We start from the raw sequence: 27573 nt of genomic DNA on the forward strand, positions 1-27573 counted from the left end.
CTAGGCACTGCACCTATATTGTAGGGTCATAAGGCAGCATAGGCTGTTACACTTAGTTATAAGAAGACTGTAAACTAAATAATAATTAAAGAGCTAACCCAGAATAATACATAATAAAGGGCTAAGTTTTGTGATAAACATGATCAACGTTCAAAATAGTAAGAAAAGGGATAAATCGGTGAGAATTGTGGCATTCAGTAAAATTACATGAAGAAAAGCATTAAACCTTCACTTAATAATTCTGACTTAGAATAACAAGAATTTAACCAAACATATCCATATTTTAGGGGTGCCTGGGTGGCTCAGTTGGTTAACCATCTGCCTTCGGTTCAGGTCATGATCCTAGGGTCCTGGGATCAAGTCCGCATCCCATCGGGCTCCCTGCTCAGCTGGGAGTCTGCTTCTCCCTCTCCCCCTGCCCACCACCCCGGCTTGTGCTCTAAGTAAATAAAATCTTAAAAAAATAAAATAAAATAAAATAGTCAACAGGGGGGCGCCTATCTGTGGAGCATGCGACGCTTGGGTCTTGGGATTGTGAGTTCAAGCCCTGCACTGGGCATAGAGATTAAAGTATTTTTTAAAAAATCATTAATAAAATAAAATAATAAAATAGCCAACAGATAAAAACCACAAAGTCTGAATTAATGCAAGCTTGCATGTGACAGTAACAGAAAATGGAAAATATAAGTAACAATGTAAAACACACATAAACATTATAGTGCTTAGGGTCTTACATAAATCAGATTTAACCAGCCCAACTCTGCACACAACCAGAAAATTCAAAATTCAAAAGCAAAAGACAGCTGGCAGTTTAAATGAGTTGGATAACAGAATTAACTGCTACTATCAGAGTATTATATAGTCATAAAACTGGAGCTATGACACTGATTCCAGAAAAAAGAAAGAGGACCCTCTTCTTGCAAGTCTTTTTAAAAGTAACTGAACTTAAAACTTGAAGAGTTTTTCTCCAGCCCCAACATTCAGATACCAACACTACAAATATTTTGTTTCAGGGGAATAATATTTTGGAAGCAGGACTTAAATATCACAATTACTTTATATATGAAGCATAGAACGTAGCAGTTAATCAGCAGGACTACAACAAAACACTCATTTCAGAAAATAATTCTCAAAATTTATAATTTACTAGCACAACTAAGCCTCCATACCGCTACAATGACAAAGCAGTAATAAATAAAAATTAGTAAAAGTAGGAAGGAATATTTACTAATTTTTATAACATAACACCTAATATTTGAAAGTGCTTTTTAGTCACTTTCTCACACATTAACAGTTTACCTATCATTATATGAGCTTTCAAAATAGCTGCAGCTAAAACAAAGGATAAAATTTTGATACAATTCTCAAATCAGGTCACTAGTGAGGGAAGAATTATTCAAACCAAGTACAGTGCCAATAAACTTGACTGATGCTTTTCTGAAAACCACCTCCACACAGCTGGCAACTATGAACCAAAAACTCAGCTTAGAGTATCAATTTAAAATGGAAAGGGGTGCCTGGCTCAGTAAGTTGAACGTATGACTCTTGTTTTGGCTCAAGTCATGATCTCAGGGTTGTGAGATGGAGCCCCAGATTGGACTCCGAACTCAGCACAGAGTCTGCTTGAGATTCTTTCCAACTCCCTCTCCCTCTGCCCCTCCCCCCCATTCTCTCTTTTTAAAATCTTTAAAATGGCAAGACTAGTAATTCCACATAAGTTTTATGCTTTAAAACATATTTCTACTGGAAGTCTGATATAGGGTCTATCACTTTACACCTGCCTCTGACTTTGACATTCACATGCATTGTTTTTTTCATCATTATCTTTGTAACTTCCTTTATTGTTCATTCAAAATATTAAATCTATACTTTTGGCATAATCAGAAATGGTATTTAAATGAACATATTCCAGAATTTAAAATGACTGACAAAAGAACTACACCTTAAAATGATGCACACAGCGCAATCTTTTCATGTGCCAAGAGAGAAACAATCTTGAAAATAATAACTCATACCTTGGAGCCTTTAAATCTTGCCTATTCACTATACCTATGAATCCAATCTTCACCACTTTCCAATCACCCTAATATCACTCTCTCTCTCTGACAAATAAATAAAAAATAAATAAAATCTTAAAAAAAAAATACAACTGTCTCCTGACTATCTTTCTGAGCTTATGCCTTTTTATGTAGACCTTTATGCACCCAGGACATGTTATTTTCTACCTTAAATCTTTAAGATCTAGTTCAAGTCCCCCTTCCTAAACAAGCCTTCCCTACCTTAATCACATAGAGCACTTAATTCCATTTAGAACTTAATTCTTTCCTAATTGTTTATGGAAGTTAGTTTTGGCTTCCAAATTAAACTCTAACCTCTTTAAAGATTGAAGTAACATCTTAATCCTTCATTATGTCCCACGTTGCCTAATATAGGACATGTGTTCTTTTACATATTCCCTGATGACTGACTAGATTCTCATCATATTACTTATTCAGCGCCTTTCATTTCAAATCTTCAAGTAAGGCAAACCAAGTATGCTACTGATTTTTATTGTTATTAACAGGGAAACTCTACAAACTTGGTAGTATTGGATAATGGATATTAATTATAAGACTATTTGAACTATTTTTAAAAAATATTTATTTATTTGACAGAGAAAGAGAGCAAGAGAGCACAAGCAGGGGGAGCATCAGAGGGAGAGGGAGAAGCAGGCTCCCAGCTGAGCAGGGAGCCCAACATAGGTCTCAATCCCAGGACTCCAGGATTATAACCTAAGCCAAAGGCAGATGCTTAACCAACTGAGCCACCCAGGCACCCCTATTTGAACTATTTTTATACACAACAATTCTGACACTAAATGCATGTGTCTTCTAATATCACTTCTCTAACTCTCCAATACAAGTTGGATGTCCTTCAATTCCATTCTTACACTATCTACCTGGAATTAATGTCAGATTCCACAAGTTAAGGGCTCAGTGCAACAAGACTGCACCCACTTGAGATGCCAGTCGAAAGTCCCAAGTTGTCACTGATACTTCCAACCAACTGGCTATAAATTCAGAGGATTCCTAATTCACGCCTCACTAAACTCACTAAAATGACTCGAAGAACTCAGGAAAGTGCTTTACTTACTATTACTGGTTTATTACCAGTATTACTGGTTTATTAAGTCTATACTTAGGATACAACTCGGGAACAGCCAAATGGAAGAGATGCACAGGGCAAGGTCTGGGGGAAGGCACTTCCATGCCCTCTCCCGGTGAACCACCCTCCCAGCACCTCATATTGTTCACCAAACCCAAAGGTCCCTGCATTTCAATAGTTAAGAGTTTTTATAGAGCTCAATCTGCAGCCCACACCCTCTTTCCTGGAGATTGTTAAATGGGGCTGAAAGGTCCAATCCTCTGATCACATGGTCTTTCTGGTGACCAGGCCCATCCTGAAGCTACTAGGATCCCCCCAGCCTCCAGTCATCTTATCAGCATACAAAAGACATTCATCACTCCAGAGACTGCAAGAGGTTTAGGAGTAGTACACCAAGAACCTGGGATGAAGATCGAATATTTGTTTTTTTATTATATCACACTATTTCTTTAACACCTTAAAAAGAGTTCCAAGGTTGCAAATAATTTAGTTACTTCAGGAGACTCTAAAGACAGACATTCAAAGGACAAAACTATTTAGCAATGAAAAAGCCCACTTACAGAAAAAAGGCATACAGGTCTTATTGTGCAAACACACCAACTAAAATAAAGAAAAATTACAACAGCGACAAGTTATTGAGTACTCATTCTATGCCAGGCATTCTGCTAACTGCTTTAAATGAATTCTCATTAAATCTCTACAATAGTTCTATGAGGTGAATCCCAGTATTAGCCTACTTTCACAGATGGGGGAAAGTGAAGCACAGAGACTCCCTAAGGTCACACATCTGGCAAGCAATGGAGCCAGGATTCCAACTCTGGTAGTCCAGCTCCAGAATCTTTAACCTTTAGCCACACTGCCTCCCCTAGCCCCTCTTGCCAGCAGGGCTCAACTACCCCAAAGACGTGATAGTTCTATTTTCCCCTCCCCAACTCCATTAACTTTGGGTTTGCATTTCCCAGAATACACCATTCTCTTTTAGGCTTTTCTGCCTCAAATACATACTGTTCCCTTGGGCTGGAATGCCCTGCCCCCCACTTTTTAAAAGATTTTATTTTTAAGTAATCTCTACACCCAACGTGGGGCTCCAACTTACCCCCCAAGACCAAGAGTCCCACGCTCCACAAAATAAGCCAGCTAGGCACCCCTGGAATGCCCTGCTCTTTTTCTATGCAGCTAGCAAAACCCTATTCACTCTTCAAACAGCAGTGTTTTTTAAAAACAACTTTCTCTGTGAAGCCCTCTTCCTTCCTTCCACATTTTCTGCCTCCAATCCTGGGGGAAGGAATACATCACTCCCTTAGTTACTTTGAAACAATGATTCACGGATACTTCTATTGTTGGACTTGTGTTATAATTCTATTTTTCAGTACTACCTACTGGACATTATACCACAATGCAAGCATGTGACACTCAGATACTTGTTAAAGAGTAGGAATGCATAATGGTCCAAGTTTAAGTTCGACTATAATTCAAGTGAACACTTTTTGCTAGTCAAGACAACATTATTCATTCTTATAATATTTTACTACCCTCTATGTGCCTACATACCCAAAAGATTCACTGGTGACACTCCCCCATGTTTATTACAGCATTATTTATAACAGCCAAGATATAGAAGCAATCCAAGTGTCCACTGACAGATGAATGGATAAAGAAGATGTAAAAGATATATGTACACATATATACACACATACATACACACATACACACACACACACACACACAGTGGAATATTACCCAGCCATAAAAAAAAGAATGAGCTTTTGCCATCCGTGACAACATGGAGAGACCTTGAGGGTATTATGCTAAGTGAAATAAGCCAGATAGAGAAAAACAAATACTATATGATTTCACTTACATGTGGAATCTAAAAAACAAAACAAATGAATAAACAAATAAACAAAAAGCAGAAACAGACCCATAAATACAGAGAACAAACTGATGGTTGCCAGAGAGGAGGAGTGTGGAGGGATGGGTAAAATGGGTAAAGAGGAGTGGGAGATACAGGCTTCCAGTTATGGAATGAAGAAGTCATGTGGATAAAAGACACAGCAAAGGGAACATAGTCAACAGTACTATAAGAGCATTGTATGGTGACAGATGGTAGCTACACTTGTGGTGGGCATAACATAATACATAGAGTGGTACAATTATTATGCTGTACACCTGAAATTAATGTAACATTGTGTGTCAATTATACTTCAATTAAAAAGAAAAAGATTCACTGGTGAATAAAATTATTATCTTAAGCTCCCCAGGTTCAGATTGGGGCTTTTCAACTCTATCTTTCCACCATTTCCCAACTCCCACATTAAGACCTTGGCACTACAGCTTCTCAGTAATATCAAAATTGTGCCTATTCACAAACATTTCAATATTGGAAACACACTCTCCATCTACTAAATTTTTTAGAACATCTAACCAATAAGATACTAAGAATATCTGTCACTAAGAAGTAGTGACAAATATTAAGCTACAGGTAGTTCAAAAGTGGCTCTGCTAATCTCACCCACATTTGAACGGTTGTTCCGCACGCTTCTACTTCCTACACCCTAATCTGCTTTCACTAAGCTATTACTCCATCTAACATTCTTTTTTTTAGAAGAGCTTTTGTGAGATATAATTGACATGCCACACAATTCACTAATTTAAAGTATACATTTCAGACTGGTGCAACCATCACCACAATCAATTTTATAACATTTTCATCACCTGAAAAAAAACCCATACCTATTTACCAGTCACTCCCTCTATTAGTCAGGGTTCTTCAGAGAAGCAGGACCAACAGGATGCGTGTATATATAGAGAGAGAGATTTATTTTAAGGAACTGGTTCACATGACTGTCAGGTCTGAAATCTGCAGGGCAGACCAGCAGGCTAGAGACACAGGCAAGAACTGCTCTTGCAGTCTTGAGTATGATGGTTCTATAAAGACAGAATTCCCTCAGAGGAACCTCAGTTTTTTCTCTTAAGGGCTTCAACTAACTGAATGAGGCCCACCCACATTCTGAAGGGTAATCTGCTTTATTCAATGTCTACTGATTTAAATGTTAATCACATTTTATTTTATTTTAAGATTTTTTTTATTTGAGAGAGAGGGGTAGAGACAGAGCACAAGTGGGGGGGGGAAGAGGGAGAGGGAGAAGCAGACTCCCCACTGAACAGGGAGCCTGACATGGGGCTTGATCCCAGGACCCTGACATCATGACCTGAGCCAAAGGCAGATGCTTAACCAAATGAGCCACCCAGGCACCCCAATGTTAATCACATTTTTAAAAATACCTTCAGAGCAACATCTAAACTGGCATTTAACCAAAAATTGGCTACTATGGCCTAGCCAAATTGTCATATAAAATTAACTATCACACTCACTGTTACTCCCAAACCCTGGAAACCACTAAACTACTTTCTATGGATTTGCTTATCTTACACATTTCATACAAACAGACAAACAGAATTATACAACATGTGGCCTTTTTTGTCTGGCTTCTTTCACTTAGCATAGTGTTTCCAAGGTTCATCCACGTTGTAGTATGTATAAGTACTTAATTCCTTTTTATTGCTGAATAATATTCCATTATATGGTATACCACAATTTATTTACCTATTCATCAGTTGATGGTAAATTTGGGTTCTTTCCACTTTTTTTATTATTATGAATAATGCTACTATGAACATTAAAACATCTAAGTTTTTGTACGGACATATGCTTTCATTTCTCTTGGGTATATATCTAGGAGTAAAACTGCTGGGTTATATAGTAACTCTATAACATTCCTTTTCACCAAGCAAGATGAACCAATTCAGAACTATAAATTTGTCTCTTCTACAAGCATAACTACCATAGCTATACTGGTAACATACAGCATGGTCTTATTTTCTATCCCCGAATTTTTGAAATGTAAGGAATTTTATAACTAGCATCTAATAATATAGTTAGTATTTCAATAAACAATTAAAAAACAAAATATAGTCATTTTTTCTACATTAGATTTTATGTATGGGGGGTCATACGTATATTTATATATACACACATTTTACTTAAAACAGAACCTCCAAACATACTAAACTTAGAAAAAAATATCTTTTTTCATATATTATAGTATCTGAACAGTGATACTCCAATATCTTTTCATGTAAAGAGGTGTTTTTATTCAACCTGTAAAATGTTAAAAGATTAATAAATATTGTTTGAGGGCGCCTGGGTGGCTCAGTTGGTTAAGCGACTGCCTTCGGCTCAGGTCATGATCCCAGGGTCCTGGGATCAAGTCCCGCATCAGGCTCCCTGCTCAGCAGGGAGTCTGCTTCTCCCTCTGACCCTCCCCCCTCTCATGCTCTCTATCTCATTCTCTCTCAAATAAATAAATAAAATCTTTAAAAATATATATATATATATATAAAATAAATAAATAAATACTGTTTGAGGAACTAATCTTCAATTAAAACTCTAAAATAGGGTCGCCTGGGTGGCTCAGTCGTTAAGCGTCTGCCTCCGGCTCGGGTCATGATCCTGGGGTCCTGGGATCGAGTCCCGCATCGGGCTCCCTGCTCAATGAGGAGCCTGCTTCTCCCTCTCCCATTCCCCTTGCTTGTGTTCCTGCTCTCGCTGTCTCTCTCTCCATCAAATAAATAAATAAAATCGTCTAACAAAAATTAAAAAAAAACAACTCTAGAATATCTTAGAGTTAATAGACAATAAGGTTTTTATTTCAATGCATTTTTTTTCTTCTGATATACTTTTCACTAACAGGTTGGTGATGAGATTAATAATGACTAAGAGTGTTGAGGTAGCAAAAAATACAGTGGCCAAAAGTGTGCATTCTGCAATTAGATAACTGGAATTTGAATCCTGACTCCACCACTATCTATCTTTGTTACCCTAAAATTCCTTCACCTCTCTGAACCTGTCTTCTTATCTGTAAACAGGACAATAACACTGTCTACTTCAAAAGTTTGTTGTGAGGATTAAATGAGATAATTTTATAGCAGTCTTGATGCTGGTCAGAACTCAGAGCATATTAACATATTTCAGAGAAGCTTACCACAATTCACTTGATATCATCAGCTAAAAAGTACATTTTAAATTATGATCCAATCACTTATGAAAAAAAGTAACAACAAAAAACTGTTTCTTTATCTACATACTTAGTAAGTAAATCCACAGAAAAAGTTTTGGGAAAATTACATACCAAATTAATAACAACAGTTACTTCTGGAATAGGGGAAGAGGAAGAGAGGTATCTGTGTTCAGATCATATATATTCTCTTATTCTCTATATTCCTATTGCTTGAATTTTTGAGAATATATTCCTGCTATCTGTATAAGTAAAAAATAAAAAATAACAGCTTAAAAGTCCATATTGGAAATTCATTTGTTTGACCCACAGCTAGAACAAGTCAGTAGTTATAAATGCAGATAAAAACTATAAGCCTGCAAGTATTGACAAATCCTTAATTCAAATAAATCAGAAAACGTTTCTTAGATCTTTAAATTCAAATCTAACCCAAATTGTATTTGACAAAGGATACATTACTAATCACCAAAAACTTCCATGTTTTCAAGTGCCTACATAAACTTTTTAAATTTTTTTCATTATATCTATCTGCTATTCTCTTTATTTTTTTTTTAAAAAGATTTTATTTATTCATTCATTTGAGAGAGAGAGAGAGAGAGAGAGTGAGCACACAGGAGGAGGAACAGAGGGGAGGGAGAAGGACAAGGGGACTCGACACCAAGCTCGGAGCCTGATGCAGGGCTCCATCCGGGGCTTGATCTCACGACCTGGACATCACGACCTGAGACAAACCTGAGCTGAAATCAAGAGCTGGAGGCTTAACCAACTGCACTGCCCAGGTGCCCCACAGCTATTCTCTTTAAAGGATAAAAAATTGGGCGCCTGGGTGGCTCAGTTGGTTAAGCAACTGCCTTCGGCTCAGGTCATGATCCTGGAGTCCCGGGATTGAGTCCCACATCAGGCTCCCTGCTGAGCAGGGAGTCTGCTTCTCCCTCTGACCCTCTTCCCTCTCGTGCTCTCTCTCTCAAATAAATAAATAAAATCTAAAAAAAAAAAAAATTCTTTAAAAAAAAATAAAGGATAAAAAATTTACATGGGAGGCAAGTTTTTCCAAGGCTGTTTCATTCATTTGCAGAAACACTCAAATCCGAATCAGTTGCCTGAATGCAAGCCTAAGAAAAAATTTATTTATTGCTGGAAGTATTAGAGGTATGCTTAAAAAAATGCTAGTTGACTCAGAGAAATAATTAACTCAGGTTCTTGCAGTCTTTGGAAGCCTGTCATATGACAAGCATTTTAGTTATGCACCTAGAAAATAACAGCTTAGATTATCTTTCAAGAGAGCAAAAGACAGATTTGCATTATAGTAATTGTTCAGTCCATAGTAAGATAGCTTAGAATAAATGTCTAATAGTTGGCTTTCATTTCAAGGGGGAAAAAATCTAGATTTTGGTCCCAACTCCCATAGTTATTAATAGATGACCTTGTACAAATAACCTCTAAACATCCAACTCCTTTTGGATAAAAGGTATCCAGCCTGGAGGGGGCGGAGCAAGATGGCAGAGGAGTAGGAGACCTGGATTTCGTCTCCTCTCAGGAATTCAGCTGGATAGGGATCAAACCATTCTGAACACCTACAAACTCAACAGGAGATCGAAGAAAAGAAGAGCAACAACTCTCTCATCAGAAAAGTGACCACTGGGCGCCTGGGTGGCTCAGTTGGTTAAGCGACTGCCTTCAGCTCGGGTCATGATCCTGGAGTACTGGGATCAAGTCCCACATCGGGCTCCCTGCTCAGCAGGGAGTCTGCTTCTCCCTCTGACCCTCCCCCCTCTCATGCTCCCTCTATCTCATTCTCTCTCTTAAATAAATAAATAAAATCTTTGGAAAAAAAAAAAAAAGAAAAGCGACCACTTTCTGGAAGGTAGGACGTGCAGAGAAGTGAATCCGAGGGGATATCTGGGAGGACAGACAGCGGGGGAGGGGCCTCCGTCGGCCGCTTCTGGCAAGTGATAGAGCCGTGGAGCACAGAATCGGAACTTCTAGAAGTCTGCTCCACTGAGGAACGTCACTCTGGTGGCTAAGCGGGGGGTGGAACCCTCGTGGGACAGTGTGGTCTCAGGACCCTCGGGGTCACAGAAAGACCAGGGGTGCCTGAGTGTGGCAGAGCTCCCAGGTATCAGAGCAGGGAAGCCAGCTGCAGAGACGGAGCCCAGGCACGGGCTCTCAGCTTGGGGTTGTCATAAACCGTGATCCGTGGCACAGTCAGGCCACTGCTCCTCCAGCAGGGACCCAACAAGCGGCAGATCCGGAGAGACTCCCCTTCCTCCCCCGGGAGGAGCAGCGTGGGAGCGCACCACAGGTATCTGCTGGGTTTGGAGACCCCACACGGGGTCGGGTGCCAGAGATAGAAACGGGCGGTCACAGGCCAGGTGAGCACGGAGTGCAGCCGGAGACTGGGGAGACGGGAGTGACTGATGGCTCTTCTCTGGGGGCTCACTGAGGAGCGGGGCCCGAGTTCTCGGCTCCTCCGAGGCAGAGATTGGGAGGCCGCCATTTTCACTCTCCTCCTCCAAAGCTGTATGGAAAGCTTGCAGGGAACAAAAGCTCCGGAGAGCAAACCCGAGGAGATTACTTAGCACAGACCGGGCAAGGGCGGGGCAATTCCACCTCCAGCAAAGACATTTGGAAACCACGGCAACAGGCCCCTCCCCGAGAAGATCAGCAAGAACAGCCAGCCAAGACCAAGTTTACCGATCAATGAGAACGGCAGAACTCCAGCGCTAGGGGAATACTGCACACAGAATTCATGGCTTTTTTACCATGATTCTTTAGTCTTTCAAGGTTAATTTTTTTTTTTAACTGTCTTTTTTTCTTTTTTTTTTTTTAATTTTTCTTTTTCCCTTTTTCAACCAACTTCTTATCAATCCCTTTTTTAAAAAACATTTTTATTTTTCATTTTTAGAGTCATATTCTATCCCTTCATAGTAGTTACCCATACTTTTGGCATATATATATGTTGTTCTCTCTTTAAAATTTTGAGATAGTTTGTTCTAACAGATCAAAATATACCCTAAATCTCTAGTGTATGGTTTTTTCCTACTCCCCTGCCTGATCACATTCTCTCCCTTTTTTTCTTTTTTTTTTTAAATCCTCTTCTTTCTTTTTTCAAACAACTTCTTATCAATTCCTTGTATAAAATTTTTTATAATTTCCATCTTTACAGTCATATTCCATCCCTTCATCATATCAACCCTTATTTTTGTACATATATAAGTTTTTCTTTCTTTAAAATTTTGGGAGGCACTTTCTTTGACCAGACCAAAATACACCCAAAATCTAGTGTGTGGCACTGATCTATATACCAGCCTGATCATATTTGATCACATTCTATTTTTTGTTTTGTTTTGTTCTGTTTTTGTTTGTTTTTATCTTTTTCTTTTCTTCTTTTTCTTTTTTCTCTCTTTCCCTTTCTTTTCCCACTGCTTCAGGTCTTTTCTGATTTGTTTAGAGTATATTTTCTGGGGACATTGTTACCCTGCTAGCATTTTGTTCTCTCATTAATCTATTCTCCTCTGCACAAAATGACAAGCCGGAAAAAATCACCTCAACAAAAAGAACAAGAGGTAGTACCGACTGCCAGGGACCTAGTCAATACAGACATTAGTACGATGTCAGATCTAGAGTTCAGAATCATCACTTTAAAGATACTAGCTGGGCTTGAAAAAAGCATGGAAGTTATTAGAGAAACACTTTCTGGAGAAGTAAAAGAACTAAAATCTAACCAAGTAGAAATCAAAAAGGCTATTAATGAGGTGCAATCAAATATGGGGGTGCTAACTGCTAGGATAAATGAGGCAGAAGAGAGAATCAGTGATATAGAAGACCAAATGATGGAAAATAAAGAAGCTGAGAAAAAGAGAGATAAACAACTACTGGATCACAAGGGCAGAATTCGAGAGATAAGCGATACCATAAGATGAAACAACATTAGAATAATTGGGATCCCAGAAGAAGAAGAAAGAGAGAGAGGAGCAGAAGGTATAATGGAGCAAATTATAGCAGAGAACTTCCCTAATTTGGGGAAGGAAACAGGCATCAAAATCCAGGAAGCACAGAGAACCCCTCTCAAAATCAATAAAAATATGTCAACACCCCGACATCTAATAGTAAAACTTACAAGTCTCAAAGACAAAGAGAAAATCCTGAAAGGAGCTCAGGACAAGAGATATGTAACCTACAATGGTAGAAACATTAGATTGGCAACACACCTATCCACAGAGACCTGGCAGGCCAGAAAGGACTGGCAGGATATATTCAGAGCACTAAATGAGAAAAATATGCAGCCAAGAATACTATATCCAGCTAGGCTGTCATTGAAAATTGAAGGAGAGATAAAAAGCTTCCAGGACAAACAAAAACTAAAGGAATTTGCAAACACGAAACCAGCCCTACAAGAAATCTTGAAAGGGGTCCTCTAAGCAAAGAGAGAGCCTAAAAGCAACATAGACCAGAAAGTAACACAGACAATATACAGTAACAGTCACCTTACAGGAAATACAGTGGCACTAAATTCCTATCTTTCAATAGTTACCCTGAATGTAAATGGGCTAAATGCCCCAATCAAAAGACACAGGCTATCAGATTGGATTAAAAAACAAGACCCATCGATATGCTGTCTGCAAGAGACTTATTTTAGACCCAAAGACACCCCCAGATTGAAAGTGAGGGGGTGGAAAACCATTTACCATGCTAATGGACACCAAAAGAAAGCTGGGGTGGCAATCCTTATATCAGACAAATTAGATTTTAAACTAAAGACTGTAATAAGAGATGAGGAAGGACACTATATCCTACTTAAAGGGTCTATCCAACAAGAAGATCTAACAATTGTAAATATCTATGCCCCTAACATGGGAGCAGCCAATTATATAAGGCAATTAATAACAAAAGCAAAGAAACACATCGACAACAATACAATAATAGTGGGGGACTTTAACACCCCCCTCATTGAAATGGACAGATCGTCTAAGCAAAAGATCAACAAGGAAATAAAGACTTTAAATGACACACTGGACCAAATGGACTTCACAGACCTATTCAGAACATTCCATCCCAAAGTAACGGAATACACATTCTTCTCTAGTGCCCATGGAACATTCTCCAGAATCGATCACATCCTAGGTCATAAATCAGGTCTCAACCGGTACCAAAAGATTGGGATCATTCCCTGCCTATTTTCAGACCACAATGCTTTGAAACTAGAACTCAATCACAAGAGGAAAGTCAGAAAGAACTCAAATACACGGAGCTAAAGAGCATCCTACTGAAGAATGAATGGGTCAACCAGGAAATTAAAGAAGAATTAAAAAAATTCATGGAAACCAATGAAAATGAAAACACAACTATTCAAAATCTTTGGGATGCAGCAAAGGCAGTTCTAAGAGGAAAGTATATAGCAATACAAGCCTTTCTCAAGAAACAAGAAAGGTCTCAAGTACACAACCTAACCCTACACCTAAAGGAGCTGGAGAAAGAACAGCAAGTAAAGCCTAAACCCAGCAGGAGAAGAGAAATAATAAAGATCAGAGCAGAAATCAATGAAATAGAAACTAAAAGAACAGTAGAACAGATCAATGAAACTAGGAGCTGGTTCTTTGAAAGAATTAACAAGATTGATAAACCCCTGGCCAGACTTATCAAAAAGAAAAGAGAAAGGACCCAAATCAACAAAATCATGAATGAAAGAGGAGATCATAACCAACACCAAAGATATACAAACAATTATAAGAACATATTATGAGCAACTCTATGCCAGCAAATTAGATAACCTGGAAGAAATGGAGGCATTCCTAGAGATGTATCAACTACCAAAACTGAACCAGGAGGAAACAGAAAACCTGAACAGACCTATAACCACTAAGGAAATTGAAGCAGTCATCAAAAATCTCCCAAAAAACAAAAGCCCAGGGCCAGATGGCTTCCCAGGGGAATTCTACCAAACATTTAAAGAAGAATTAATACCTATTCTTCTGAAAGTGTTCCAAAAAATAGAAATGGAAGGAAAACTTCCAAACTCATTTTATGAGGCCAGCATTACCTTGATCCCAAAACCAGACAAAGACCCCATCAAAAAGGAGAATTACAGACCAATATCCCTGATGAACATGGATGTAAAAATTCTCACCAAAATACTAGCCAATAGGATCCAACAGTACATTAAAAGGATTATTCACCACGACCAAGTGGGATTTATCCCTGGGCTGAGAGGTTGGTTCAACATCCGCAAATCAATCAACATGATACAATACATCAACAAAAGAAGGAACAAGAATCATATGATCCTCTCAATAGATGCAGAAAAAGCATTTGACAAAGCACAGCATCCTTTCTTGATCAAAACTCTTCAGAGTATAGGCACAGAGGGTACATACCTCAATATCATAAAAGCCATCTATGAAAAACCTACAGCAAATATCATTCTCAATGGGGAAAAACTGAGAGCTTTCCCCCTAAGGTCAGGAACGCGGCAGGGATGTCCACTATCACCACTGCTATTCCACATAGTATTGGAAGTCCTAGCCACAGCAATCAGACAACAAAAAGAAATCAAAGGCATCCAAATCGGCAAAGAAGAAGTCAAACTCTCACTCTTTGCAGATGATATGATACTTTATGTGGAAAACCCAAAAGACTCCACCCCAAAACTGCTAGCACTCATACAGGAATTCAGTAAAGTGGCAGGATATAAAATCAATGCACAGAAATCAGTGGCATTCCTACACACCAACAACAAGACAGAAGAAAGAGAAATTAAGGAGTCGATTCCATTTACAATTGCACCCAAAACATGAGATACCTAGGAATAAATCTAACCAAAGAGGTGAAGGATCTGTACTCAGAAAACTATAAAATACTCATGAAAGAAATGGAGGAAGACACAAAGAAATGGAAAAACGTGCCATGCTCATGGATTGGAAGAACAAATATTGTGAAGATGTCAATGCTACCTAGAGCAATCTACACATTCAATGCAATCCCCATCAAAATACCATCCACTTTTTTCAAAGAAATGGAACAAATAATCCTAAAATTTGTATGGAACCAGAAAAGACCCCGCATAGCCAGAGGAATGTTGAAAAAGAAAAGCAAAGCTGGCGGCATCACAATTCCGGACTTCCAGCTCTATTACAAAGCTGTCATCATCAAGACAGTATGGTACTGGCACAAAAACAGACACATAGGTCAATGGAACAGCATAGAGAGCCCAGAAATGGACCCTCAACTCTATGGTCAACTAATCTTCGACAAAGCAGGAAAGAATGTCCAATGGAAAAAAGACAGTCTCTTCAACAAATGGTGTTGGGAAAATTGGATAGCCACATGCAGAAGAATCAAACTGGACCCTTTCCTTACACGACACACAAAAATAGAATCCAAATGGCTGAAAGACCTCAATGTGAGACAGGAGTCCATCAAAATCCTAAAGGAAAACACAGGCAGCAACCTCTTCAACCTCAGCCGCAGCAACTTCTTCCTAGAAACATCGCCAAAGGGAAGGGAAGTAAGGGCAAAAATGAACTATTGGGACTTCATCAAGATAAAAAGCTTTTGCACCAGCAAAGGAAACGGTCAACAAAACCAAAAGACAACTGACAGAATGGGAGAAGATATTTGCAAATGACATATCAGATAAAGGGCTAGTATCCAAAATCTATAAAGAACTCATCAAACTCAACCCCCAAAGAACAAAGAATCCAATCAAGAAATGGGCAGAAGACATGAACAGACATTTTTCCAAAGAGGACATCCAAATGGCCAACAGACACATGAAAAAGTGCTCAATATCGCTCGGCATCAGGGAAATCCAAATCAAAACCTCAATGAGATACCACCTCACACCAGTCAGAATGGCTAAAATTAACAAGTCAGGAAATGACAGATGTTGGCGGGGATGCAGAGAAAGGGGAACCCTCCTACACTGTTGGTGGGAATGCAAGCTGGTGCAGCCACTCTGGAAAACTGTACGGAGGTTCCTCAAAGAGTTGAAAATAGAGCTACCATACGATCCAGCAATTGCACTACTGGGTATTTACCCCAAAGATACAAAAGTAGGGATCCGAAAAGGTATGTGCACCCCGATGTTTATAGCAGCAACGTCCGCAATAGCCAAACTGTGGAAAGAGCCAAGATGTCCATCGACAGATGAATGGATAAAGAAGAAATGGTATATATATACAATGGAATATTATGCAGCCATCAAAAGGAATGAGATCTCGCCATTTGCAACGACGTGGATGGAACTGGAGGGTGTTATGCTGAGCGAAATAAGTCAAACAGAGAAAGACATGTATCATATGATCTCACTGATATGAGGAATTCTTAATCTCAGGAAACAAACTGAGGGTTGCTGGAGTGGGGGGTGGGGTGGGAGGGATGGGGTGACTGGGTGATAGACACTGGGGAGGGTATGTGCTCTGGTAAGCGCTGTGAATTGTGCAAGACTGTTGAATCTCAGATCTCTACCTCTGAAACAAATAATGCAATATATGTTAATAGAAAAAAAAAAAAGAAGAAGGTAGCAGGAGGGGAAGAATGAAGGGGGGGAAATCGGAGGGGTAGACGTACCATGAGAGACGATGGACTCTGAAAAACAAACTCAGGGTTCTAGAGGGGAGGGGGGTGGGAGGTTGGGTTCGCCTCGTGATGGGTATTGAGGAGGGCACGTTCTGCATGAAGCACTGGGTGTTATGCACAAACAATGAATCATGGAACACTACATCTAAAACTAATGATGTAATGTATGGGGATTAAGATAACAATAAAAAAATTAAAAAAAAAAAAAAGGTATCCAGCCTGTAGCTGCTCTACCTACCTCCTAAGCGTGTTATACAGATCAAGTGAATGAAGAAAGCACTCTGACTATAAAACCCTTAAAATAAAAGTACTATTTTGCATGAGAATGGATATATATGTAATAGCTCAAAATTTATGTCACTAAACACAAGATAATCTATAGTCCCAAAATGCTTAGCAAACTGTCATGCACACTGCAAATTCTCAATAAGTAATGATTTTTACAAAGACTACCTATTGGTAATTGAGTCCATGATCTCAAATTAAGGACTAACTCAAATGACCTCTGCCCTTTGACCCTCCTCAGGGTTTGCAGAAGTACAGACCACTCCATTGTTCACATTTCACTCATTCAAACATTTATGTAGTGCCTATCCTCTTGTTCTCAAGAGCTCACATCTGGCAGGGCAAGCACATTTGCATTATAGTTATTGCATTATAGTTATTTGTTGTCTGTCCCATAATGAAATTATATACAAAGTTCTATGGGGGTATAAAGGAAGAAGCAATTAATTCTTTAGTCAGTGGGAGTTGGGGAAGGTTTCACATTGAAACTGGGCCTCAAGGGATGAAGGGGAAAGGTCATTCTGGAAGACAAAACAGCAAAAAAGGCACTTGTTCTAGGAACAGAGAGCACTGTCACACAGCTACTGCACAGTTTGGGGCAAAGGAAAAAAAAGTAATAGAAGATGGAGCTGGAAAAAAGGGAAATAAGAGATTTTGAAGGGGTTTGTACATCATGTTAAAAATTAATGGGGCAACAACCAAGATCTGGGGGCAGATGTAAACTGTTCATTTACTTATAGTGGCAATGAGAGAAACATGCACAGGAAGAGTCCTTAGAACATTTCCATAGCTAACAAATGCCATCATTTTTCTTGATTCAAGTAACTGACAACACATTAAGAACCAATCTCACAGTCTTTTCACTTAAAAGTCTAAATGACAGACACTCTCCCCCCTATTTACCAAAGAGAATAGATACTAAGCTCTAACATAAATACCACTTGAGAAAACCAAATAGGAGCCTGAGAAGGCAGAGTAAATTCAACCTACGGAGAAAAGTCAAATATCTAAGCAGGAAAAAAAAAAAAAAAAGCTTTAAGTATATACACCATCCACATTTTTAACTTGAATAGGTAAAAGATTTCATTAATTTTCCACTACTGTGAAAAGTATGAAATGAAAGTGTGCTTTGGATATACAACCTGGCCTTCTGAACATGTTTACATCAATGTGCCTTAAACATAACATTTGTCAATTATATTACTTTCTCACAAAAACCAGCGCCTCTTAATGACTTTTACTTCTATCAACAAAAAAAATTTGGTAAAACAATACACAAACAAATAAAATCAATAATCTGCTATTGTCCCAAAAGCTGAGGCCAGGATCTTTGCTGTCATGTTTAGATATGGGAAGAAAAAAAAAACTATCTTGACTGACAAATTCTGTATCGTTCCAATTTTAGTATATGTGCTGCCGAAGCGAGCACTTGACTGACAAATTCTGAAGATTCTTCCTTTGCAATGACTTCCTTGCAATGTGACATATCATTCCTGCTTTCATACCCTTACTTCAGCAATTCTTCCCACCCAAAACTCCTTCCCCTGACTGACTCTATTTACATCTGCCTTATTTTATTTTATTTTATTTTTTAAAGATTTTTATTTATTTGAGAGAGAGAATGAGACAGAGAGAGAGAGCATGAGAGGGGGGAGGGCCAGAGGGAGAAGCAGACTCCCTGCCGAGCAGGGAGCCCGACGTGGGACTCGATCCCGGGACTCCAGGATCATGACCTGAGCCGAAGGCAGTCGCTTAACCAACTGAGCCACCCAGGCGCCCTACAACTGCCTTATTTTAAAAGTCCTAAGTAAGGTCTAACTTAAATTGTATCCTATCCATGAACCATCCTAAAATCTCCAGTACTTACAGAACCTCTCTTTTTGCTGAAGTCCTAATGAGCAAGTTAATATTCTTATCTTTTTTCACTTTCTGGCATTTAATCATTTTTATTCCCACTGTGAATAGGGTCAATGCCCTGACAATATGACATCAGATCTAAACTGTTAAAAGCCTTGCAGTAGCAGAGTAGTTAAGAGCTTGGGTTCTAGACTCTTAAGAGTCAAAAGTTGGAATACCAACATTCAAATCCCAACTCTACCATTTATTAGCTATGTGAACTCGGGCAAGTTAATCTAATCTAATATCTCTGTGCCTTAATTTCCTCATAGGTTTATATGGGAAAAATAAGCAGCTATCTTAAATAGTTATTTAAGGATTAAGTTAACATGTAAAGCATTCAGAACTGGGTATGGTACATAGCGCACAACAAGTATTAATTAAGCTGTTACCCATTTGTCCTTGCTCCAAGGCCTCCCTACATATTGTTGTTCTATCACTTCTAAATGGTGGTTCTGCTGTGTCAGTCCCCTGCAAAGAACTTTCCCTGGCCTTCCACAGTACATGGGTCCATGCTCTTAGCTTGGTAATCAAGGCACTCACAACTATCTCCTCCGTTTAAGCTACTCAGCATCTGCTTTATACAAAATAAGAAACAGACATATAAGGCAGACACCCTCTCTTCCAGAGTCTGACAACTACTTATAAAAAAGAGATACAAACATAAAAACGTCACACAGAATGGATGTTCACACATAGATACTCTCCAAAAAACTCCAATCCAACAAAATCAACTTCATCAGTGACTGGAAGATGTCAAACTCATTCAAAATTACCTGTTTTTGTCTGTTTTATTCTACTCTCGTCCACCCAAAACACACAAAAACCACCCAAAAAGACCTTTTCTTAAGGTGTACCTATCCACTTCTATTGTAAAGTCTAATTCAAACACCATCACCCTTGCCATTTAAACTTACTTAATACTATTTCATTTCAATCAACTGTTGTTGTTTTTTTTTTAAGATTTTATTTATTTGAGAGAGAGTGAGGGAGAGCATGAGCTGGGGGAGAGGCAGAAGCAGACTCCCCGCTGAGCAGGGAGTCTGACACAGGGCTTGATCCCAGGACCCTGGTATCATGACTGGAGCCAAAGGCAGACACTTAACAGACTGCACCACCCGGGCACCCTTCTCAATCAACTGTTATTAAGGTGTATAGTCACCCTCTGTATCCAAAATATAAGCTCCCAGAAAGAATAACAATTTCTAACCAGTTGTTTTCTTCCCTCTCACCACTGTGCCCTCCATTAAAACAGATCATTATAGAACAGGTGCTCAAAAATATGCATTGAATTTAAGTAAAAAAAGTGAAAATGGAAGTAGAATACTACTATCACTTATAACTAATTACTAAGTAAACTATAGTGAGAGTGGAAATAGACTACTGTATCAACCATTAGACTATCACGTGTCCACAGAGACTTAAATCAAATCAGAAGGAGGCAGTCCACTCACTACTCCTATGTAACCACCATATGGGTAGATTTGCTTGTTCAGTGGTACCTTGGTCAAAAGAAGGATTAATAACCATTCTATTATATGCCATCTAATTGAAGAGCTTGACCTCCAAAGAGAAGTGAAGTATGATACACAGGGTCAGCATCCAAGCAGGGCAATAACGGACTGCTACACCCCTGAGTAGATGATTTGGGAAAACGTATTAAATTCCACTCTATGGCAAACCTGTCACCCTCCAAACTGCAGGTTTTCAGTACCATAACACACTCCACAAACTTAGCATTAAAAAGTGTCACCTAGGGGCGCCTGCGTGGCTCAGTCGTTAAGTGTCTGCCTTCGGCTCAGATCATGATCCCAGGGTTCTGGGATCAAGCCCCGCATCGGCCTCCTTGCTTGCCAGGAAGCCTGCTTCTCCCTCTCCCACTCTCCCTGCTTGTGTTCCTGCTCTTGCTGTCTCTCTCTGTCAAATAAATAAAAAAATCTTAAAAAAAAGTGTCACCTAGATTTCCACGTGCCTATGTTTTGCAGATTTTCTACAATGAGTATGTATTACTTGAATAATCAGAAAGTTTCAAGTGTTTATTACTTTTTCCAGCTTTTAATGGGTCTCCTATTAATGGCCAGTGCAGAATGCAAAAATCACAAGGTAAAAGTCAACCAAAGGGTATATATTACTCCAATTCTCCACTGCCCAGGGAAAGTGCCAATTTGAACAAAGTTTTCAACTTCATATGTTTCCATTTAAAAGATTACTTCTACATATGCCATCACATGAAAGAAAAAACAATTCTCATTACCTTCCTAGGACTCCACAGCACTATAGAAATTGCAAAGAGCTGCCTAGATGGTTCGCTCTTCCCCACACCTCAAACACCCTCCTCCCTAAGGACTAAGCCCTTAATAAGGGCCACAAACAGGGTGCTAAGTAATTTACATGATTATCTCAATCCTCAAAACAATAGTAGGTACCACTATTATCCCCAGAAAACTAAAGCTTAGAGATGAGATGTTTGAAAAATAAAAGCTTGCCTGAGGTGATGCTTATAGGAAGGGATTATATTATTGTATAAAGGAATTTGCTGGGAATATATATTAGGCTCAATGACTTGTCACGAGACAATTGTAGCAGAAATCCTCAAACTGGAAATTTCACACATAGAAAACAATAAGTGATATTTGGTCAAACTGTGGGTTTTCTTTGGAATTGTGCCTCAGGATACCTGGCACATAATAGGTGCTCAATAAAAACCTGTCTGTTCAAACCTAAATTTTAAATAATTTTATTCCTAAAACAATTTGATCACCTGGCAAAATCTGACAGGTGATTTGTTTTTACTAGATTAGGTTGTGCAATAATCAATAATTATATCTATACCTAAGTAATGGCCTCAAATCCTGTTTTTAGCTAAAGCAGGAAAAAAAGTGAAAATGGTAGAAATAAGCTGTGTATCTTTTAAAGATAAGTTTTTCTAATTACAAATTCCATTCAAAATTTTAACATGTCATCTCAATTCATACAATACTCACTATGGATCTACCCTTAGCCATCTCAAAATAACCTACTGTGGGGGTTTTAGTATAGCCATGAAAAGCAGTGCTCATGTAATCACTATTTTTTAAATAAGTAGAAGAAAAAAATCTGAGTCTCCTTTGAGTAGTGTACCAAAGTAAAGCAGGTGCATTTGCAGATTATGTACTTTAAGCAAACCTGTTATTTGATTAATTGGACCTTAGCTTAGACAAAAAGATCAAAGCTGGCTGAGTTAAGGCACTAGCAGTTAACTGATGTTTGAATTCGATAGCTGGAAAGATGAGTTCTATGAATACTCACTTTAAATGATTATGGGTAATCTATGAAGTCTTTCAGACACCCAAACTTTAGTTTCTAGGGAGAAAAAAAGGGTCTGTTCCATAGGTAAATGAACATCTGGTGTTACACAGAAAAATTAACATATTTTTCAGTTCTCTTCCTACACACAGAGTAGGGCATAGGTATTATGCAAGTGCAATCTTTTCCTCCTTTCTTTGAAAAATGATTTCTGTAGTAATTCTTTAATTCTGTAGCAACAGAAGTATTGCTTTCTCTCTTTTCTCTGAGGCTCAGGTTTCTTCCATTTCAAAATACTACTACTGAAAACTTAAATTCTTCTTTTAAAAAAAGACTTAATCATTTAACTCAGGAAGAGGGAGAGAAAAGTCATGAGGTAAAGCCCAAGGTATTCCTATTAGTCTTACATAACTTACTCTAAGGTGGAACTGATTCAGTATCTCAATGAAAACCTGAGGTAAAAGCACAAAAATGAGTTCTTCAGTATATTCTCCACACACATAAGGTTTTAAAAATTGAAAGGGTCTTATTTAATTTTTTTCTTGTATTCTTAAAATATAAGCACCCACATGTATAGTAAATTAGGGTGCCAACTTAAAAATGCAAAAGGGTCACACTTAAAATAAAGGGCATTAAATTCATCCTATCACATCTAGGTAATGCAATATTTGATAGAATTGGATATAATTTCAGAAAGTAAATTAATTTCCTAACACTGATTTTTAAATATCACCTCTGTAAGTATGCATTAAGTATTTTTAATAAGTTCTTGCAGGGAACATCAAAAAGTGATTTTCAAAAGCAATACATATATGTTCACCCAACTTGCAAACAAAACTCTGAAAACATAAAGTTACAGTTGTTCATGCTTAATGAAATTGGCTTTGAAAATTGCAAATTACGCCTTCATGGGTAAATATGTATCAAATCTTTCAAAACTGTAAATTTACACAAACAACTGTCCTTACTAGAAAGACCCTGATCTGAATGAACTCAACTAAAAGCTGTGTTAACTACATCTCACCACTGAGACACCTGAGCCCCAGTGTAATACTCGCCACAGATTCCCAGCATTGCTTTGGGAACTGCTGCTTGCTTATTCAAGCACTGAACGGCAAATTCACCTTTCTAAAAAGACTGGAAGCAAGAAGCCAAGTTTCACTATCTAGTTTTCCCGAAATGAATTAGGGTTTGGGATTTCACTGGGAATGACCACATTATCAAGATGCCATCGCCCTCCTGAGGCATTTAATTACAATACCTTCTCTGTTTTCCATTCAACCACCTCAACTTAATCTCCAATAGAACCAGACACAAAAAGTTGGTCCATGGCCTTGCTGAAAGTCTCCTCTGGGTGCAAACGCTGGGATCCTGCATACATTATGCAAAAAGAGCAAAGGGAAACGAAAAGTAAAGACTGTTAGATAACGTAGTGACATTACCTTGCCCGTCTTGTGATCAAACCAGACGAGAGCATGGTTCCTTGACAGCACTTTGCAATCAAAGGTAGCATTATTCTGCGCTGGTCGACAGCGGGCCACGGAGCGGCCGATTTTAATGGGCTCGTCCAGGTAGACATGGCGCTCCTGAAATGGGTGCGAGTTCGGGCGGCAAGTGAAGATGGCCAAGGCTGACGGCATCGAGGACAGACTGGGGGTGTCTCTCCTACCAAGGTACAAAGAGGAGTTCCACCGGATCCGGACTGCCCTTCACAAGCCTATCCCCCTATCCCCCCCAAAATTTTAAATTAAAACAAACTGCGCATTGTCTAAGCATAACCAGTGAACATCAACAACTCTTCACTTGAGTGGGAAGACAAGCCAGCGCAAGCCCCATCACCTCCTTTAAAACCCAGCAGCGCCCGGATCGCACAAAGTCCCCAACGGGCAGCTTTCAGTCCATCTTCTTCCCTGGGAAGAAAAGGCTCAAACATCGGCCAGCTTCGGCCAAGAAAACTCCTGGAAGACAGTTTGGGGACTGGAGGTATCCAAGCAGATGAGTCACACACCAATTCTTGTGTTTTGTTTGGGATCGCGGCCGCTTTTCCCCCTCGGTGGCGGAAATGTTGCGGCACTGCAGCATGAAGGAAGGGTCGGTTCCGTGCGGCCAGGAAGGTCCTCTCGGGCCGAAGGAAGGTGTAGCCGAGCACCTCTGGGCAGCCACCGCCCCTCTTCGAAGGCCTCGGGGAGTGCAACGGCAGAGGCGAGGGGGGCGGCAAGAGGGTCTAGACCGCCAGCGGGACAGTCTGCATTGCTCCTGCTGCGCGGAGGCCGCCCGGAAGGTGGCACGAGGTCCCTGGCACGAGCCGAGACGGCGGTAGCTGGGGTCCTTGGCGCGAGGAGCGGGGACAGACAGAGGCGCGGGCAGCGGCCGAGTCGGGACTCCCGGGCACCTGGCGGGCGTCCCCGCGCCCAGGGCAGAGATCTGGCTCGGCAGGCCGGTGCGGACCGAGCGAGGCACAACCCCGGAGAGGCTCAGGGGTCTCGGCCCGCAGGAAGTTGGTCCCTGAACGCCTGGGCTCCTGGCTGCTGCTCAGCACACCGGCCGCCTTCTTTCAGGGTCGCCCCCGCGAGGGTCGCATCTCAGGGACGGCAGCCACAGCTCCCAGCGGACGAGGAGGTGGGGGAGGGAGGCTGGCCCGGAGATTAGGGGAGAGGCCTGGAGGCCCCGGGCTGGGTCCGCCGCAGCCTCTACCACTCGCGGCCGGTGGGACACGCTCAGGCTGTGCCCGACAAGGCAGGAAACTTTCCGACCTGGTGGGGAAAACATGAAAACAAACGGCCGTCAGGCGCCGGTGCCCGCCCGCCTTAGCCCGCACCCCCTTCAACCCGCCCCCCGCCAGTCTCCGCGACTGGCCACGACCTCGGCCAACCTCTCCGCGGACGAGCTGCGGGGATTTAGAACCGGGACACCACGACGGGTCCAGCCTCCCTCGCCGCTGCCGCCGCCTCACCTTACCTTGCCAGCGCCGGCCGCCATAGTGACTCTGACTGAAACCTACCCGGTGCACCGCCACGGGAACGCGCACCCTTCAAGGGCCCTCCTACCCCCTCTCCCGCGCCGTAGTCCGGGGTCGTCACGTGTTAGACGCCGTGGAGGCCATGATGGTTAAGGGTATAAAGAGGGCAAGCTAATTTTTCACGGGCTCCAGACGCCATGTTAGTTAAGGGCTGGAAGCTTCAAACCATAGGACAACCTTTACGACCATTTTGGTTAAGGGCAAGAGAAAATTTGACCTGTTGAAGGTTTTCCAAACAAAACATGCCAACTTCCTACGTTACCATCTTGGTAAGAAGACACCAACTTTTACTAAATTTTATTCACTATACTTCTCATTGAAAATACCAATGAACGAAGAGAACAGACCCATCCGAAGGAGATGTTCATTTGCAGTCATCTTAACTGTGGGCAACACAGTCCCCTACCGCCGCCTTAGGTGTGAACAACCAAATTCCCACAAGTCTCAGGATTTGTGCATCAAAAATGAGATCCATCCTCCCCCTGCTACTTCTGTGAATCCTGTCCAGAGAAAAACTCTTAGTCCCCGCATTCCATTTCGAATGACCCTTCTCATGGGACCTATCACGTCCCCCCAGGACTCCAATGCAGATTCTACCCCGGAAAGAGTGTGAGTTCAGAAAGTTTAAAATCACGTTGCTTCCAGAGAGAGGTCAAACAATTTTCAATATGAAAAAAAGGGGGTATTGTCCCCACTCATAATATTATGGTGGTCGAGGAGTCATTAGTCTATAGAAGGAACGAATACAAAATCTAAACGAAAATTTCAAGAAAAGATGGTGGGAAGGAGTTTTATTCATTTAGAACCAATGATGGCTTCATTCTTCAAATTCCTTTGACAACAGGCTCTACCACTGTGTGAACTTGGGCTTTTCTAAAACTTTTCTAAATCCTTTCAAGCCTCCTTTTATCATCTATAATTTGGAGATAATACATAACTCACTTATTGTGGGAATTCTTTCAATACTTACATACAGGGTTTTGGCCCTGTCCTACCTGTCCTAAATTCTGTGCTGGGCCCCGGGGACACATAGGTGAACAAAACCTCCATCCCTGCCCTCTAAAAGCAATACCTCGGTATTGTGGGATAGGGATGGGGGCGGGGAACAAACATAGACACAGATCATTTCACTTTGATGTAATGAGGGCTAAGATGGAAGCAAGCACTGAGTACTAAAGATGTCAGGGACAGCCTTCTAGGGGAGGTAACTAACTGAACTTAAGGAAGGAAGGTAGGAAAACCACAATAAATGACGTATTTGCTGAATGGCTTCTTAAATTTCCAGGAAGAGAGAATAGCAAGAAAGGAACAAAGCTATTTGAAACGGTGGACCAATGTGCCTGGCACATAATAGTGACAATAAATATTTGATGCATGAATGAAAATTACAAACTGTTACTCATTATTATAGGATAAAGTAGAAATGGCACAAAGTGAGTCTGGAGGGAAGAATATGCATTAGATTATAAAGACTTTGGGGCGCCTGGGTGGCTCAGGTCATGATCCTGGAGTGCCAGGATCGAGTCCCGCATCCGCATCGGGCTCCCTGCTCAGCGGGGAGTCTGCTTCTCCCTCTGACCCTCCCCCCTCTCATGCTCTGTCTCTCATTCTCTCCGTCTCAAATATATAAATAAAATCTTTAAAAAAAATAAAATAAAATAAAGACTTTGTATATTTGTGTATTTTTCTAGGACTCTTCACTAACTCAACAAATATGTATTTAACTACTACTGTGTTCCAGATACTTTATTCTGGAAAAAAAATAATAAAGATATGTTGAAAAGTTTTAATATAAGAGGATGAAAAGTTTTCATTTCTGGTCACTTTTAGGCTTATGTGGAATAAAGTAATACAGGTCCCTCCACAAATCCTTAATGAGTTCTGTGAATGAATTCATAAGTTATTTGTGCATACTTTCATTTGTTCATTCTATCAATATTTAATTGAATGCCAACTGGGAAACAGCTACTTTGAAAAGCCCTGCAACAGTGAAAATAACCCTGACTCCCTCAAGCTGCTCACAATTTAGGTGATGACATAGTAAGATACTTGCTGTTGTGAGTATATCAAGAGTGATGGGAACATGGCAGAGTAGTTTATTTGTTAAATTTTAATTCCAGTACAGTTAACCTACAGTGTTATATTAGTTTTAGGTGTACAATATAGTGATCAACAATTCTATACATTACTCAGTGCTCATCAAGATAAGTGTATTCTTAATCCCCTTCACTATTGCACCCATCCCCCTTTGGTAACCATCAGTTTGTTCTCTATATTTAAGAGTTTGTT

At 40.1% G+C, this 27573-nt stretch overlaps 2 protein-coding genes across 16 annotated transcripts in view; both read right to left on the reverse strand.

The window, feature by feature from the left end:
- LOC110584960 (sarcolemma associated protein) overlaps positions 1 to 23926 on the reverse strand; it is a 162729-nt gene extending 138803 nt beyond the window's left edge. For all 15 annotated transcript variants that reach the window (XM_044921379.1, XM_021695147.2, XM_044921364.1 and 12 more), the window contains exon 1: positions 23708 to 23926. In XM_044921379.1, the coding sequence (XP_044777314.1) occupies positions 23708 to 23905 (198 nt within the window). In that variant the 5' untranslated portion in view covers positions 23906 to 23926. The remainder of the gene's footprint in view (positions 1 to 23707) is intronic.
- A 232-nt stretch (positions 23927 to 24158) lies between these two features.
- Positions 24159 to 25244, reverse strand: LOC110585075. Its single transcript, XM_044912787.1, has 2 exons — positions 25229 to 25244; positions 24159 to 24796 (listed from the first exon to the last, which is right to left on the reverse strand). The coding sequence occupies exons 1-2, from the start codon at positions 25242 to 25244 to the stop codon at positions 24159 to 24161; spliced, it is 654 nt and encodes a 217-aa protein (XP_044768722.1).
- Between the last annotated feature and the right edge of the window lie 2329 nt (positions 25245 to 27573).

The sequence above is a fragment of the Neomonachus schauinslandi genome, chromosome 1 (assembly GCF_002201575.2).
Source record: "Neomonachus schauinslandi chromosome 1, ASM220157v2, whole genome shotgun sequence".
NCBI lineage: Eukaryota > Metazoa > Chordata > Mammalia > Carnivora > Phocidae > Neomonachus > Neomonachus schauinslandi.